Below are 14,899 nucleotides of genomic sequence, written 5' to 3'. Positions count from 1 at the left end.
TTTTAATATCTCTACAAATATCTAATTTCCTTTTGAATCCTGCTGATGTCTTTGCTCTGTTGATATGTTGTGACAGTGAAAGCCAGAGACTGTCTGTGCACTAGGGAATGAGCTTCAGTGATTAGAGTGCTTGTTGGGATCTGCAAAATAGACTGGCTTTGATCCCTGTCTTAATGAAAGGCTGTATGAAGTGGGTCAAGTCATTTAAAGATGTGTAGGACACATAAAAATTTTGTTAGATATACCTAACTACCACTATAAGTTAGGGGACTAATTTTTTGGACACATCTTTATCTTTAGACTCCCAAATATTTCCTTTATAAATCTCTTTCCCTCTGTATAATTCCATCCATGCCTAACCCACTGAACAGATTACAGTTCACATACCCTGAAGCTTGTTTGGGCACAGCACTGCACACATAGCAGCTTAGTCCTGGGAGTGAGTCACAGGTGACTGGTCTCCAGCTGGATTTCACTCCATTCACCGCTACTCTCTGGGCCTACCCATCCAGATAGTTTTTACCCCAGCCCAGAATGTAGCTGTCCAAGCCATGGGCTGCCAGCTTCTCCAGAGAATGCTATGGGAGAGCATGTCAAAGGTCTTGTTAAATCTAGGTAGACTATGTCAACAGTCTTTCCCTCATCCACCAGGTGGGTCACCCAGTCATGAAAGGAGATGAGGTTGGTCAGGCAGGGCTTGCCTTTCATGAACCCATGCTGACTGAGCCTGATCCCCCTGGTTGTCCCACATGTGCTGTGTGATTGCATTCAAGATGACCTGCTCCATCACCTTTCCTAGCACCAAGGTCAGGCTGACAGACCTGTTGCTCCCTGGGTCTTCTTTATGACCCTTATTATAGATGGTCATCACTTTAGCAAGTCTCCAGTCATCCGGGACATTTCCAGATGACCATGACCACTGGTAGATGATGGAAAGCTGCCCAGCAATCACATCTGCCAACTCCTTCAGCACCCTTGGGTGGATCCCATCTGGCCCCATGGACTTGTTATAGTCCAGCTGGAGCAGTGGGTTTCTAACTGTTCCCACCTGTACTGTGGGGGATTTGTTACCTCCCCAGGTCCCATGGCACCTGGACTGCCTCTGTGTGGCCAATCCTGTGAGCAGGTTGCTGGATCCTGGTGATCCTCCCCTGGACTGCATGAAACAGTCTTTTACTTTGCCAGTTTCAAACATGGCACATGGAAGTAGTAGCAGCTTTCTTCAGAGAGAAATATTTCAGAATTCCTCCTGTTCCATAGGGTAATTAGGTGACACTGAAGATATTTCATATTCAAGATTTCTTATTAATGAAGTCATTAAGAGCTGCAGAGCTAGAGTAAATAAATATATAAATATAATCCCCCAAAGGACTTGGCATAATTTATTTATTTCTCTTTTTAAAACTCAGCTGTCAACACGTCACTTCTTCTTTTAATAGCTTCCATGCTGACATCCTGTATGCCATTTTCTGGCTTCCTGCCACTTTTTACAGGTCTATTCTCCCAAAACGGGGAAAAATAATAATGATGGAAAGTCAGAAATGTCCTTAATAGCACCCAAACAGTAATAATATCATCAATCTGGTCTTGAGGACTAGCAATGTACTTTGCCTCTGTTGTAATAATGTAGAGCACTTCATCTGAGAAAATTAGTCAAATTTCTGGGTATCTGTAGGAGGATTTTAAGCAGATGACCTAGTGTAAACGTGTGCTATTCTGCACGGAGCACTTGTGAGTTTCCTTGAAACTGTTAATACGAGTTGGGGGAAAAGCAGACACCAACACTTCAAGCCTTGTTTAGCTTGAACAGTCACAAAGGACTTTTTGTATTTGGTGTCTTAATAGGCTTTGCTCTGAAAAACTTTAGCCATTAGTGTGCCAAATATCATTTTCCTTCTGCTATATGTTATGTTCAGCAATTGAATTAGCTAATAAACTCCATGTTCCCTGGAAATCCCTTCTGCCCAGGCAAAAGTCTGTGACAATTTGGACTACAACATCTTCCCCAAGAACCTCAGTTCTACATTTACAAATTACATGGAACTGTGGAAACTAGCTTCTCTGGAGCTTTGTAAACCTCTACTCTGCATTGTCCCAATCAGCATGACTTATAGATACCTCTTCCTTTTGTTCATTAAAATCAGGGATTGGCAACTCACAGAAAATGACAAGTGCTCTTTGATCATTCTCTGGCTGCCTGAAAAATATGTCCTGCTTTGTTTGACAAGTCTGGAATGTGAAAAAAAAATAAATAAAAAAATCCAGGATTTCAAAATATAAAAGGCAAGAGTGCATGTATCAACACTGAAGGATCGACAAGCTGCATTTCACATGCAGAACTAGAAATGCTGAGGACAGCCACAGAGGCAGAGTCCCCTTTCTGTGTTTGCTGTCTTTTTATAGCCTGTAGTGTAAATCTGTATGGTGTTTTTTCTCCCTTGAGTTTATTCAGGTGGAGGTATAAAACTGATGAGTGCTGGAGAAGGTCAATGTTACATATTCATTTTGTTTTAAATAATTGATGATGTTTCCTGTTTCTACTTACATTAATTGCTCTCAGGTGCTGGAGAATTGCTCAGTGAGTTGCCTTTTAATTTAGTTCTTTAGAAAAGCAGCATGCTGCATTTTGGAATACTGTAAGTAATGTGTACCAGGCAGTACTTTCTAACTGGAGGTTAATAAGGGTGTACTGAATGTCTGCTTGGGTGCTATTGCCTCTCCTCATGTGAATGTGTATGCGCATGTGTGAAAAAAGAGGAGGATGAGGTGGAAGAGTGCAAGCATTAAACAGCCTCAGGTGCCTCTCTGTTGTTTCAAAGTATATTTCTTGGTGCCTTGATGTTTAGGGCATTAAGGACCTGATTCAGAAAAGTTTGAAGTACTTGGCTGATATTGATTTCAGTAGAGTTGGTATTATTCAATATCTGTAAAGACCTGGATCACAGATTTAGATTGTGATCACTGATTGCTGATCACAAATCAACATAGTTTTGATTTTTCATAGAGGCAGGCTTAGCTCCATAGTGTAATTTTCCTGTTTTGCTACAGAAACTAGATAAAAGATGTTACCTTTCATGCAAATTCATGCAAAATTGTTTTATGGGTATCATGCCAACACAATAACAGTACTATTAACCTGAATATTTCCTTTCTTACTGTGCCTTTCAAATGCAAATACAGAGGGTTTTAGAGTTGATAATTGACATACTAGTGAGATTCAAAATGTGCTGTAAACTCGGTGAGTGGAAATATATGGCATGGTTTGACTAAAGCAATTATATCTGTGTTATGTTGCCATCTTAGGCCCAAGCTTCCACTGAATCTAAACTTCCTGGCCATCTCTGGATTGGGTCCTTGGATTTCAGCTGGAGTCTGGAGTGACATGAACCAACTGATTTATCAGTTAGTGAAAGCCAAGTGCAGGTGGGGGGTGACTTGAACTTCAGCCCTGTGCCACCAGGCAGTCTGGGTGGGTGTTTTTCAGTTTTATCTGAATAGTGTAAGGACAAGGTAATTCCACTTGGGGTAATGCTTATTGACTGTGCTTTCTAAATTTACATTATTGTTTGCTTTTCTATGGGGGGGGGGCTTATTGGATTATGACCTTTGGAAATATTTCATGATTTTTAGGATAGAATTGGATCCTCTCCTACTGTTCTGATTTATCTATTAATATATATATTTTTTTTTTCTGTGTTGGCAAATAATTTATCTGTTGGTTTTCAGTTTCCTTATTGTGTCATCACAGTATGCTGAGATTGGCCATATTTTTCAGTGTTCCTGAAGGAATAAATATTTTTCATTTATTTATTTATTTATTTTTAAGTTGCCTGCTGTTTCTTGTTGATCTATCTATATTTTTCAGAAGCCTTTAGAGCTTTCATTTCCCTCTAGCTTCCAGTCCCCCTGCCTATGGCTCAGAAAGAAAGATGCTCGCTTGGCCCAAGAAAAGCATGTTGAAATATCTGATGAGCCAGATACCAGCTATATATTAGTGTTGATAAATCAGCCCCGGTGGCCCACCACATCCTGTTTTATAACCCACTATCAGCCTCTGCATATCTAATTACAGACATCTCCCTCGGGTAGGTGGCAGATGGGAGTATGAATGTCATTTTGGGCTCCCGCATTACTAAAAAATATCTGTTGTCAAGCAAATGCCTGATGTGATAGGCCACATCTCCCATGCTCACCGTGGAGGCATAGAAATAAATCTTTAATCACCCACTGAATGATGGGGACTAGGGAGCATGAGAACTTTGCTGCACTAAAAAAGAGGTGAGAAGGAAGGCAACATTCTGGCCAAGATGATGTCAGTGTTTCCTATTGCACAGTACAGGATGAAGGCCACTGTAGTCATTAGTCGTTGGTTCTCTGCATGCCTGCACCTGGCCCCGTGGAGGGGCAGACACCATCTGTGGCTGTTGGGTTTACAGTTCCACTTGTAATAGTAGCAGGGTGAGAGGTTATGTGGGGACTCCAGCAGCAGCACGTCCAGCAGAGGAGGCTGGATCTTCCACAGAGCCTGCTGGACACCTTGGGATGTGCAGAGGACAGACAGGTGAACATCAGAAGGGCTTTCCATGTGGCATGGCAAAGACATGGAATAACCAGTACATCCAGCTTGGTCTTGTGGTCTCTTGTTGCAGTGGCATATGGAATAACTAGCATACCGAGGTTTGGTCTTGCAATTTGATTATAGCAGCCTAAGTCAAAGGGGAACTGTGCCTATGGTGTGGCTGTAACTGACCTTAATCACATGAACTTAAACTTAAAATCAGTCACACTCACCAAAAGTAGTAGAAATACAAGGGACCAAGGTCTAAGTCAGGTGAGCCCCCATAGCTGCATGTTCCTTTAGCATACAACCCAGTTATAAAACAGGATGTAGTGGGCCACCGGGGCTGATTTATCAACACTAATATATAGCTGGTATCTGGCTCATCAGATATTTCAACATGCTTTTCTTGGGCCAAGCGAGCATCTTTCTTTCTGAGCCATAGGCAGGGGGACTGGAAGCTAGAGGGAAATGAAAGCTCTAAAGGCTTCTGAAAAATATAGATAGATCAACAAGAAACGGCAGGCAACTTAAACAAACAAACAAAAAAAGGGAAAAATATTTATTTTTCTGAAATGAACTTTGCATATGAACACAGGACTCAATGTTGTTGGGAACCAGCAATTTGAAATTATATATATAGTGTGTGTTTTGTTTTGTTTTGTTTTTAACAAAAAAATCTATATTTACTTTTCATTTTATAATAATATATAAAATATTATATATATATTTATAGTTATAATAATTATATATATATAATAACTTATTGTATTATAATATAATTCTTTCCTCTTCAAAAAGATAGCTCCTATCATGTCAAGGAATCAATGTAGGAGGGTTGTGACTCTGCCTCATTTCCTTAATGCAACAGAAATGTATGTGCTTTGTCCAAACACTGAGATCTGCTGTGCAGACACAAACCTTCAACACAGCACAATTTCTTTGTTTTGGCCAAGGCCTTTTGGCCATGTGCCTCCACTGACAGGGCTGTCCCTGGCTGCTGGCAAATGCACTGATTCAGTCCTTTCTTTGTGACACCTCTGACAGCGTGTTGGCAAGCCCTAGAGATGGTGTTGGTAGAAATATGCCCACCCATGGGATGAAGGCTGTGTCCGGCTCAGCTGCTTTCACAGGGTGTGCACCAAATCTCCTTTCCCTGCAAGGGCAATTCTGTCCCCTCCAGCTCTGTGAGTGAGTGCTGTCTTGGTCTGTGCCATCTATTTTTATATTTGTATCATCCACTGTGTCTGAATATCCACCGAAACACAGACCACAAGTCAACAAGCCCAGCTGTTTGGCATTATTTACATTATACTGGCATCTCTGCTGACCTAAAGAGCAAAAGAAAATAGCGGGGCATATTTGAGGCTTAATAAAACATTGCAGAAGGGAGTCCTTTCTGAGCTGTTACAAGCATTTGCTGGAAATGCATTTGCTGATTTAACAAACTGGTTAGGACAAATGTTTAACATGCTGTTGTAATGATATTCAGATGCTTTTCTTAGTATTTGTTGATCTGCGAAAATGTGTCCTTGCCCAATTGCACTAGAGAGTGGGATGAAATAAATAAATAAATGTAATGTGATACGTTTGCACAAAAGTGGAGCAGTGGCTGCCCCTGACAGATGGAAAAAAGTCAATATGATGTCTGAGACAGCCCAGGCTCTGCACTGCAGAATAAATTACATGATTCGCTGAATGCCTAGGCTTCACACAGACATACACAAAATTGGAAAGATAAAAGCTTGCATTGGCTTCAGATGATATTTACTGCTTGATGGATTTACTAGCAGCCCCAGTACAGTCATACTGTATTGAATTATTGGCCTCTATTTAGCTGTGTGTCCGTCGAAGCTTGAGTGTCCATTTAAGTGTAAGTGAGCTGGAGCCCTGCCAAGGCTTTTTGAAGCTTTGTGTACAGAGAAAGATGTGAGCTAATGGCTACTAGCTTGAATAACAGGGAACTTAAGGATGCTGGGGGTAGACAACAAAGTATAAGGTGCATTCCTATCAATATTAATGCCAACATAAATATTAATGCAGGCTGCCCGACACATCATTTTTGAATGATTCTTGTTTTCTTTGTATTTTAACACAAATGGCTGGCAATGACTATGATTTCTCTCTCTTTCTCTCTCTCTCAGGAGGGGGAGTTTAAGAAAGACCATTAGCTTTACAGCTATCCATTGTCACAGCAGCAGGATTTCTACAAGGCAAAAGAGGCAAATGAAATGCTAGCTTTAAGAAGTATATGGCTACCAATACAATATCTGATTAGAATAGTAATATAATGTACAAAGCTATTGTTATGGATTCATTATTATATTGTACCACAGCATTTCAGTTAAGGAGCAGAAGCCCATTTACAGCGAGCCCCATGAGATGGTTGCAGTGTTGCTGTAGCTACAGCGCAAGCAAGGCAGGCTGAGTGCTTAGCTGCTTAATGTATTGGCTTTTGCTTCAAGAAGCCTGGGGCTCGGTTTTTGGCCTGGCCCTTGCACATGATGAGTTTAGCTAGTGTAAAAATTCAGCATGCTGAGGGAGGGGACTGCCTTGGAGAAATGGCTGTCAATTGTGATGTTGCTGGCAGAGGTTTTATCCAGTTAACTGCACTTCAGTAAAAGGAAAATAACTGTGTAACTGCATTGTGTTGATCAGCTGGATTGGCAACAAAAATTAGCAGGGTTTTGCTCCAGGTGAATTACTTGCGGTGACAGTGCAAAGGAAAGAGATGATAAGGTAAGATGTGCCTGTAGGAGCAAGGAGGCACACAGATCAAAGAAAGAAGAGAGTTTATTTTGAGACGTGAGTTAAATTCATCTCAGAGCTTCCATCATCCTATAGATAACATGTTCATGCCGAGGATTGACTCATGCTCCCTGGCACAAAGTAATGAGGATATTTACAAGGTTATTGCTCTCAGCTGTCCCTTTGTGCTTTTGCCAAAGGTTACTGCCCTGAAGGAGGCATGGCAGATGTGCTTATGCACTGGTACTTTGGCTGCCCCAGTTCAAAGCCTACATGCCAGCACAAGACATAGCATCAGAAAATGCTTCAGTTGAGGCCTGCAGAGATTTTCAGAGCTCAGAGTTTTGTTCATGTGTTTCTTAAGCAACCATGGGGTTAAGCAACTATTTTATCTGGATTTTCAGGAATAATGGTAATGGACCTACAGTCTTCTGTGCTTTATCAATAAGCAGGCTGTTTATCACTGAATTAGGAATGGTTCCAACTGTTACTTGATAAAGTGAGACAGAGAGAGTCAGGCTGGAAGACCTCTTGATCTAGCATTCTGATTCCTTTCTTGTTTTGTTTCTTTCCCTCTTTTTTTTCTATTTTCTTTTTTTTCCTCAGAAATTGTTCTTCGCTAAAAGTGCAACCAATCTGACTGGTGACAGAGGGAGTGATCACTCTAGACTCTGGTGTGTTTTGGTCACACATTCAAGGCCAAATCAAAGGCCAATCAAGACTCAGGTAAGGAGAAAAAAAAATTTATTATAGTTTGGGAAAGTCTTGGAGAAATGTGTTTTTTTTTGTAGAAGTGACACATTCCAACTTTTTATACTGTCTCTGACATTGTTCCTTTAGACTGAAAGTGATACCTCAATTTCTCCCATTTTCTCTGCTTTAGGTGGAAAAGCTTTGTGCAATGCAACAATTGATTTTGTTGAATGTGATAAAAGTTAGTTACTATGGCAAATGATGTCTGAACAGGCCCTCTAGCATTAAATGATGTGAAACAAAGAGTCATCCGTGCTTATGCACCACAGCTTGAAGTTCACTATGAGTTTTTCAACTGACTGATATGAAATGCATCATGTTCATGTCTTCTGTTATACCAAGACCCATTAACAGATTCCAAGAAGAATAAATGTCAAAACAGAGTGATAACCACTGAATTTCACCTCAAAAATACACTTTTCACATTCTTAGCTGATGGTAGGACCCTTGAGAGTGCATCTTCAATGCATTTCTAATAGGAAAGGGATACGTAATCTCTGGTAACATAATAAAATAAGGATTTCTTCAAATTATATGTCATGATGCTGGCAAATCATGCCCAATTCTCATTTATGTTAGTCCCTTTAAATTTTTCTGCAAAATTAAAGAGCCACAAATAGGTGTTAATTTAATAAATAAGCTGGCTAAAATTTTCATTCTTGCCCAGTGCTAAGTCCATCACATCTTTGCAGTTTAAAAAAAAATGGGGAAATTGCAGCTCTTATGCATTGGTCCAAACATCTGTGACTTCTCTAGTGTTTCAAGGTCAAGTGTCACTCTCTTGCCTTCTGGAGTGCCTAATTGTAGATGTTCTCAGATTTAATACACACAGTCTACTCTAATCGTCTTTTTAAATATTTCAAAATATTTTTCACTCATGAGAGAGAGAAAAAGAAAAATCAAAAGAAAGTTCCCCCAAAATGTGAATCAGCATATTAATGAAGCAAGGTTAATTTCTCTGAAAAGCATAGTTATCTTGGTTCCACAATTACATACATGTGCTCTGGTTAACAAAATGAAAACCTTGCATATTTGAAAGTTCATTCTCTTATCCAGCTGTTTCCAGTTTGTCTGTCATTCATTGTTCTTAAATACTGTGTCTGAAATCCTTTGGAAAACAGTGGGTGTCTTTTCACAAAACACTGTGTTTGCACTTCTTAATACTCTTTTGTTCCCTATTTTGTGGCAAATAAACTCTGGGGTAAGAGTATTCCCTAATAAACCCACTTATCCCTTCTGACTAATAAACATGATTAAGCAATTGACAAATAATTGCAACAGTTTAGTCTGAAAACCTTTGTTTGTCTTGGATGGAGTTTCTTTCAGTTCTGTAGAATTTCAGCCTTTTTGTTGTTTGTTTTAATGAAAAAAAGGAAAAAATGCATCTTTTTGCCTGTGTTAAGTACATTTTAGTAAACTTTCCTCTGAGAAATCACCATTCTACATGTCAGAGGGTAGAACTAATATGTGGATTTTGAAGAGAAAAGTATATTTTTCAGTCCCAATGAACAGTAACCATAAGTCCTTGAAAATACATACTTTATTTTTTTTTCATGATCAACTGATTTTTCTGGTTTACCTGGAGATTCATTCAACATTGGGCAGATTTTACCTCAGGACTGAACAGGACTTTCCAAGTCAGTACTATGCATGCATGAACATTTCAAATTAGTGCAAGGACTCTCTTTCATCCTTTCATGAAACATTTGTTTATCCTATGCACTATGGGGGGGGGGGAGAAATACCAAATTTGAATGCAGTGTGTTAAGAGCAAAGTTTTTTGCTTCTCCTAGCAGTATTTCTTTGTAGCACACATGCTTATAGTTTGCCAAATATGTTTTTAGGAAAAAAAATTCCCAAGGTCATACTGGCAAGCCTATTGCAGTTATTTTTGTCTTCCTCTGTGGCATAATCTGTCTTCAAAAGTCATCTGGTAATTTCCACATTTCCTGCTACTTCATGGATTTAGAACATTAAAAGTGTCCTTGTTCTTTTCTGCTTCATTTCCTGTGACACTTTATAGCTTCTGTGGCTTTGGTTTTGTACTAAAGGTTTTAATTTTGCTGTGGGGTATTGGGAAGTTTTTTATGGCTTGTGGAGTATGTGGGGGATGTGAGGCAGAGGCTCAGTGGACTCTGTTGGTGACTAGCCAGCCACTCACACGGCAATCTGCTTCTGTGACAGGCTGGATGTGGCTCTTCATGCAGTCCCTTCCAGCCTGTCACACTTCAGACCCTGGTCCCAGAGGCTTCACTTGAGGTCTCCCCAGGGACCACTGTGGTTTCTCCACTACCGGCACCTTCCCTGTCAGCACGCAATGTTTCTGCCCCAAACCTGCTGAAACTACTCACTTCCCACCCCCCTCCAATCCTAGTGATCAAAAAAAGGCAAAGTTTATGAGTGTGAGTCTCCAGCAGATTTCCCAAGTGACACCACTATCTAAAGATCCCTCCCCAAATAATATGCCTGTTGATAAAGAAGGAAACACTGCAGGTTAATAAGTCCTTAAAGTATGCTTAGAGAAAAACAAACCATAAAACTGAGCTGGTTCCCCAGGTGGACTAGAGATAGGATAACTGAGAAAGTTTTCTGTGATTTGGGAACTGAATAATATATTGCAGAAGTAGAGCTCTCCTGTTATGTATGATTATGGTTTGTCCTGTTGACAAATATCTATCTGTCTATCTATCTATCTATCTATCTAATTTATATATGTGTGTATATATATATATGTATATATATATATATGTATATATATATATATAAAGCTCTTCAGGTTTCAGAATATGTCAGTTACATAGTGCTTCACTAAGTGAAATACAGATCTCCTAGCTGGATATCCGGATACAGCTGTAAGCCACAAATAAATGTTATGTATCACCACAGAGTACTAATTGAGTTGCCTATATTGTGTATTCAGAATGAGGAACTGAAGTTCTGTCGTGTTAAGTGATGTGAGTTCTGAAACAGGAAGCTAAGAATGAGAATAATTGACTTATTCTCAACTGACAAAAAGCAATGGCAGCATTCAAGGTGTTTATTAGTAAACTGGTAGAGATGGTAAATACTATGGTAGAATTAAGTACACGTAGTGGACAGCACAAGTACTGAAGTGATTCAGTAGTAAAGAGGACTGCAAAGAACTTCACAAATGCCTAACATAACTGGACAACCAGTAGCAGATGAAATGCAACCATGCACGGTGGAAGGAGCATTTTAAGCCTCTGGTGGATACTGCATTAGCCACTGCTTCTGAAGAGACAATGTGGGCATCAATGTGAGCAGCTGTGTTCACAGTAAGTACCCAGTTGTGGTAATAAAAGTGAATAAGAGCTCTGTGTAAACTAAATTTGTTGCTGTGGCTGCTAGCCCACAGAGGCTGTCCGAGACCAGTCAACTATGCAACCATAGAACTAGCTAACTGAACTGAAACATTATATCCACCTCAGAAAGGTCTAAAATAATGTCTTGGTGTGTAAGGAATGCTCTTCCTATGACCAAACATCATAAACTACATGAAGCTGTATTGCAATCAAGTTTCTGCTGCTGGTGAAGGCTATTGATGATCACTTTAACCTGTAGCATCCTGATAGAAGGAACAGATTGTCCTAAGCTAATGAAAAGTTTTCCTACATAGTGCTTTGCAAATGCCTGACACAGGGCAGATACTATTTGAGAGGCTCAGGGCTTGTAAAGGGTTAGTATCAAGACAATCTCAGACAGTCTCAGGCTAAATGACTTGTAGGCAGGACAGCATTTGTCTTGTGCCCTGATAGTCGAAGGAAAGATGCATGAAGAAAACAGTTTGATCAGAGAGGAAGAAGCCACTTTTTTTTTTTTTTTTTTTTTTTTTTAAGCTCTTTGTGCTGTACATGCAGGCTCTGCTGAGAGTACTGCTGCTAACAGAGGGAGAGTGTGGGGTGAGGCTTGCTGTACACACCTTTGCTTGGAGTGAGATTTATGTCTTTCAGGATGCAGGAGCCCTGCATAGGTAGCTCTGGTCTCATTTTGTGAATATAGCCTGTAACAAGTATCTCAAAATGGAGCAGCAGAAAAAAAATTCTGGCAAAACTGACATTGCCGCTACAAATACAAGTGCTGGGCAGCTGCAGTTGCAGCAGCCAGGGGAAGTGCAGCTTCTGCCAGAGCTTGTCACAGCCAATTTTCACCAGACCTCCACAGGCACCTCTGTGACCAGAGGACTGACTTCCTGCCAAATGTCAAGTTTCTGTGGTACTTTACTCTCCAGCATGCTAATTCAGAAAAAGCTACAGCAATTGAATTAAAATGGTAATTTTTTATTTTATTTTATTTTATTTCCTTCAGAATAACCAAACCAATTTCACTCAAGCTCCTGAACAAGGATTTGTCCTCAAATATGTCTTCAGGATACAGACTGTGCACAGCATTTGCTATCCATAATGCTTTACACTTTTCCTTATGATCATTTTAATCACATAACACACAGAATAAGTGTATAAAAAGCAAAAGAATGAGTTCATTCTGTGTTTTTGGAATAAGGTTTTCAGCAAGGCATATTGTTTACAGAGTAGCTTCTTTCCCAATATAATTGCAGTTATATTTCTAAGTAATGAAATATATCACCCCAGAGAAAATAATAAATCCATTAGTTCAAAGCAAACCAAATGTTTAATATATATACAAAAGAAATATGAACAAAAGAAATACATCATTGTATCACCAGCATTTCCAACTGAATCACTTCCAAAGTAAATCAAAACTCTTATTGAAATTGTTTCTAGTTATCATGATCTCACTGGGAAACGAAAGGATTTTCTTCAATAGCCTGTTATAACTCAGTCATTATACCACAGTGAGGTAATTTGCTAAAACAGCTGCCTTTAATGAGCAAACCTTTCCATCCAGCAGAACCCAAATTGACGCAAACAAACTCATGTCAGTTTTTCTTACCAAAGTATAAAATCAAAGTTCCTTCTGCTCTTATGGGAAAAGTCTTTGAACTGCAGGAACCATAATTTCTTTCTTGTTTGATGGCCTTTCTCTTACCCTCATACCCACAGACGTGGCCCTGGTTGCAGGAGTGTTGATATCATGCCACCTTTGAGACAGATTACAGCATAACTGGGAATGTGTTTGCAATATAAACCTTCCACCAAGGAACCAGACAAAATTAACGGTTGTTGGAACTTGTTAGCTTTAGCGAGACAGCACTTGTGGATAGTTTGTTTTCATAGTATTTTTTTCTTTTAAGACTACTTTTTCTTTCTTTCTTTTTTTTTTTTTTCTCTTAATGTGTTAAAGAAATTTCCACTGAATCTTAATAAACCCAAAGTACTACTTTCATGCACAAATCCCTAGCTATACTGGCTACACGTTTCACAAAGGATCAGGAAACAATAGGGCTGCCATAATTTTGCACTCTGAGAGAGCTGTAATCTCTTAAATTAATGCTGGAAGTAACCTGGCTTTTTGTCAATTGTTTTTATCTAAACCATATAAATATTACTTTTTTTTTTTTTTTCATAATCATTTAGACTGAGATAGAATAATCATATTTTCTTTGTACTTTTTAAAACCACATTTTATCTTTTGTAAATCTCAAGAGTGTATGCAAAATAAATGAGCATACATATTTCATATGAGCACTTTAATTTGCTATCAGAAAAGACTTTCCAATACGTTGTATAGAGATACAGAATTCATATTCAAAAAGTCATTCTAGTTTGTTAGTTCTTCTTAATATAAAATTTTGTAAGTGAAGTTTAAAAACATGTTTATTAAAATTAGCGATGGAATGAATTCCTATGTCTAAACGTCTAAACATTTTCTCAGTCAAGGACCTGACGTATTTTGAGTGAAGTCAGTGGAAAGTCTGCCAATGTCTTCAAGAGAAGTTACATTAAGCACCAAATGGGGAAAACCTGGATCGCATTGCACTTGGGTTATATTTCTGTTATAAATGGTGCCAAAATGCTAATTCTAGAAAGTCTTAAACTTTTAGGAAGTTCATCTTGGGATTCATATCTATCTCTGTGCACTCTTAATTCTCTGAGAAAGAAATCTACACCTACAGAAGTGTTTTTCCGAGTATGTAGCACTATCAATGTGCTTAAAATGTTACCCTCACTAGCAGCCTAGTGAATGTAGCAAGATCCTTCAACACTGCAGTGATAAGAACACAGGAATCAAGTACTTTGTGGAAAGTGTGGCTTGCAATAACCTGTTGTTCACCTTGGTCTGTACTTTCCTCCAGAGAAAACCATTGTCCATAATCTATGAACTCTACATTTGGAAGCTCAGAAATTTAATATGACTATGAATAAGGTTATTGTTCTGCCTGAAGTTACACAAATCCTTGTACTATTATATCATATCAGCAGTTTGGGATAAAGAATTGTATGAATTTGTAATATCAACATATTTAATGTTCTCCTCGACTACTGGGTGTAATGTAAATTCAATGTGCAATATGGCAAGGTTGTGATACTTTTTATTGTCTGAAAGTATTGGTTGCCACTTGTGTCTCTTTTACCCATATGCTGCATATTACTGGTAATGGGAATTATGATTGAAAGCAAATTTATCCCTCAGTGGTTTTAGCCTTGTGCCAGCTGTAGATAATAAGAAAGTTTCTTTTGTCTTCAAAAGGACAAGAACCACTGTCAAATGCAGGAAACAAAGTAATAAGGTCTAATAGTTATACAAAAGAAAGGTAAAATAGAAGCTTCTGCCAATCAGTCTACTGCTAAGACGGTTATGAAACATGTTTTGCAAGAATATACATTCCTCTCTGAACATAAACACAGCTAGAAAAGATTAAAAGGCAAATGTTGTGTTTACTGACATTTAATGGGCAAT

At 39.0% G+C, this 14,899-nt stretch overlaps 1 protein-coding gene across 10 annotated transcripts in view; it reads left to right on the top strand.

The window, feature by feature from the left end:
- The first annotated feature begins 2,577 nt into the window (after nt 1-2,577).
- Nucleotides 2,578-14,899, top strand: part of LOC311426857 (uncharacterized protein) — a 46,995-nt gene continuing 34,673 nt past the window's right edge. The window contains exons 1-6 of one of the 10 annotated variants that reach the window (XR_014687084.1): nt 2,578-2,636; nt 3,304-3,469; nt 5,606-5,749; nt 6,703-6,771; nt 7,913-8,032; nt 8,190-9,331. Coding sequence is in view for 5 of the 10 variants with exons in the window: in XM_084503581.1 (XP_084359707.1) it covers nt 2,617-2,636; nt 3,304-3,423; nt 5,606-5,749; nt 6,703-6,771; nt 7,913-7,946 (387 nt within the window). In the remaining 5 variants the exon portion in view is untranslated. Of the gene's footprint in view, nt 2,637-2,683; nt 2,798-3,303; nt 3,470-5,605; nt 5,750-6,702; nt 6,772-7,912; nt 8,033-8,189; nt 9,332-13,873; nt 13,918-14,899 lie in introns of those variants that run through there. The other 9 variants (XM_084503581.1, XM_084503583.1, XM_084503579.1 and 6 more) reach the window with 9 other exon arrangements.

Source organism: Aythya ferina (assembly GCF_964211825.1).
Source record: "Aythya ferina genome assembly, chromosome: Z".
Taxonomy (NCBI): Eukaryota; Metazoa; Chordata; class Aves; order Anseriformes; family Anatidae; genus Aythya; species Aythya ferina.
The sequence above is the reverse complement of the archived record's forward strand: the minus strand, read 5'-3'. Positions and strand labels throughout refer to the sequence as shown.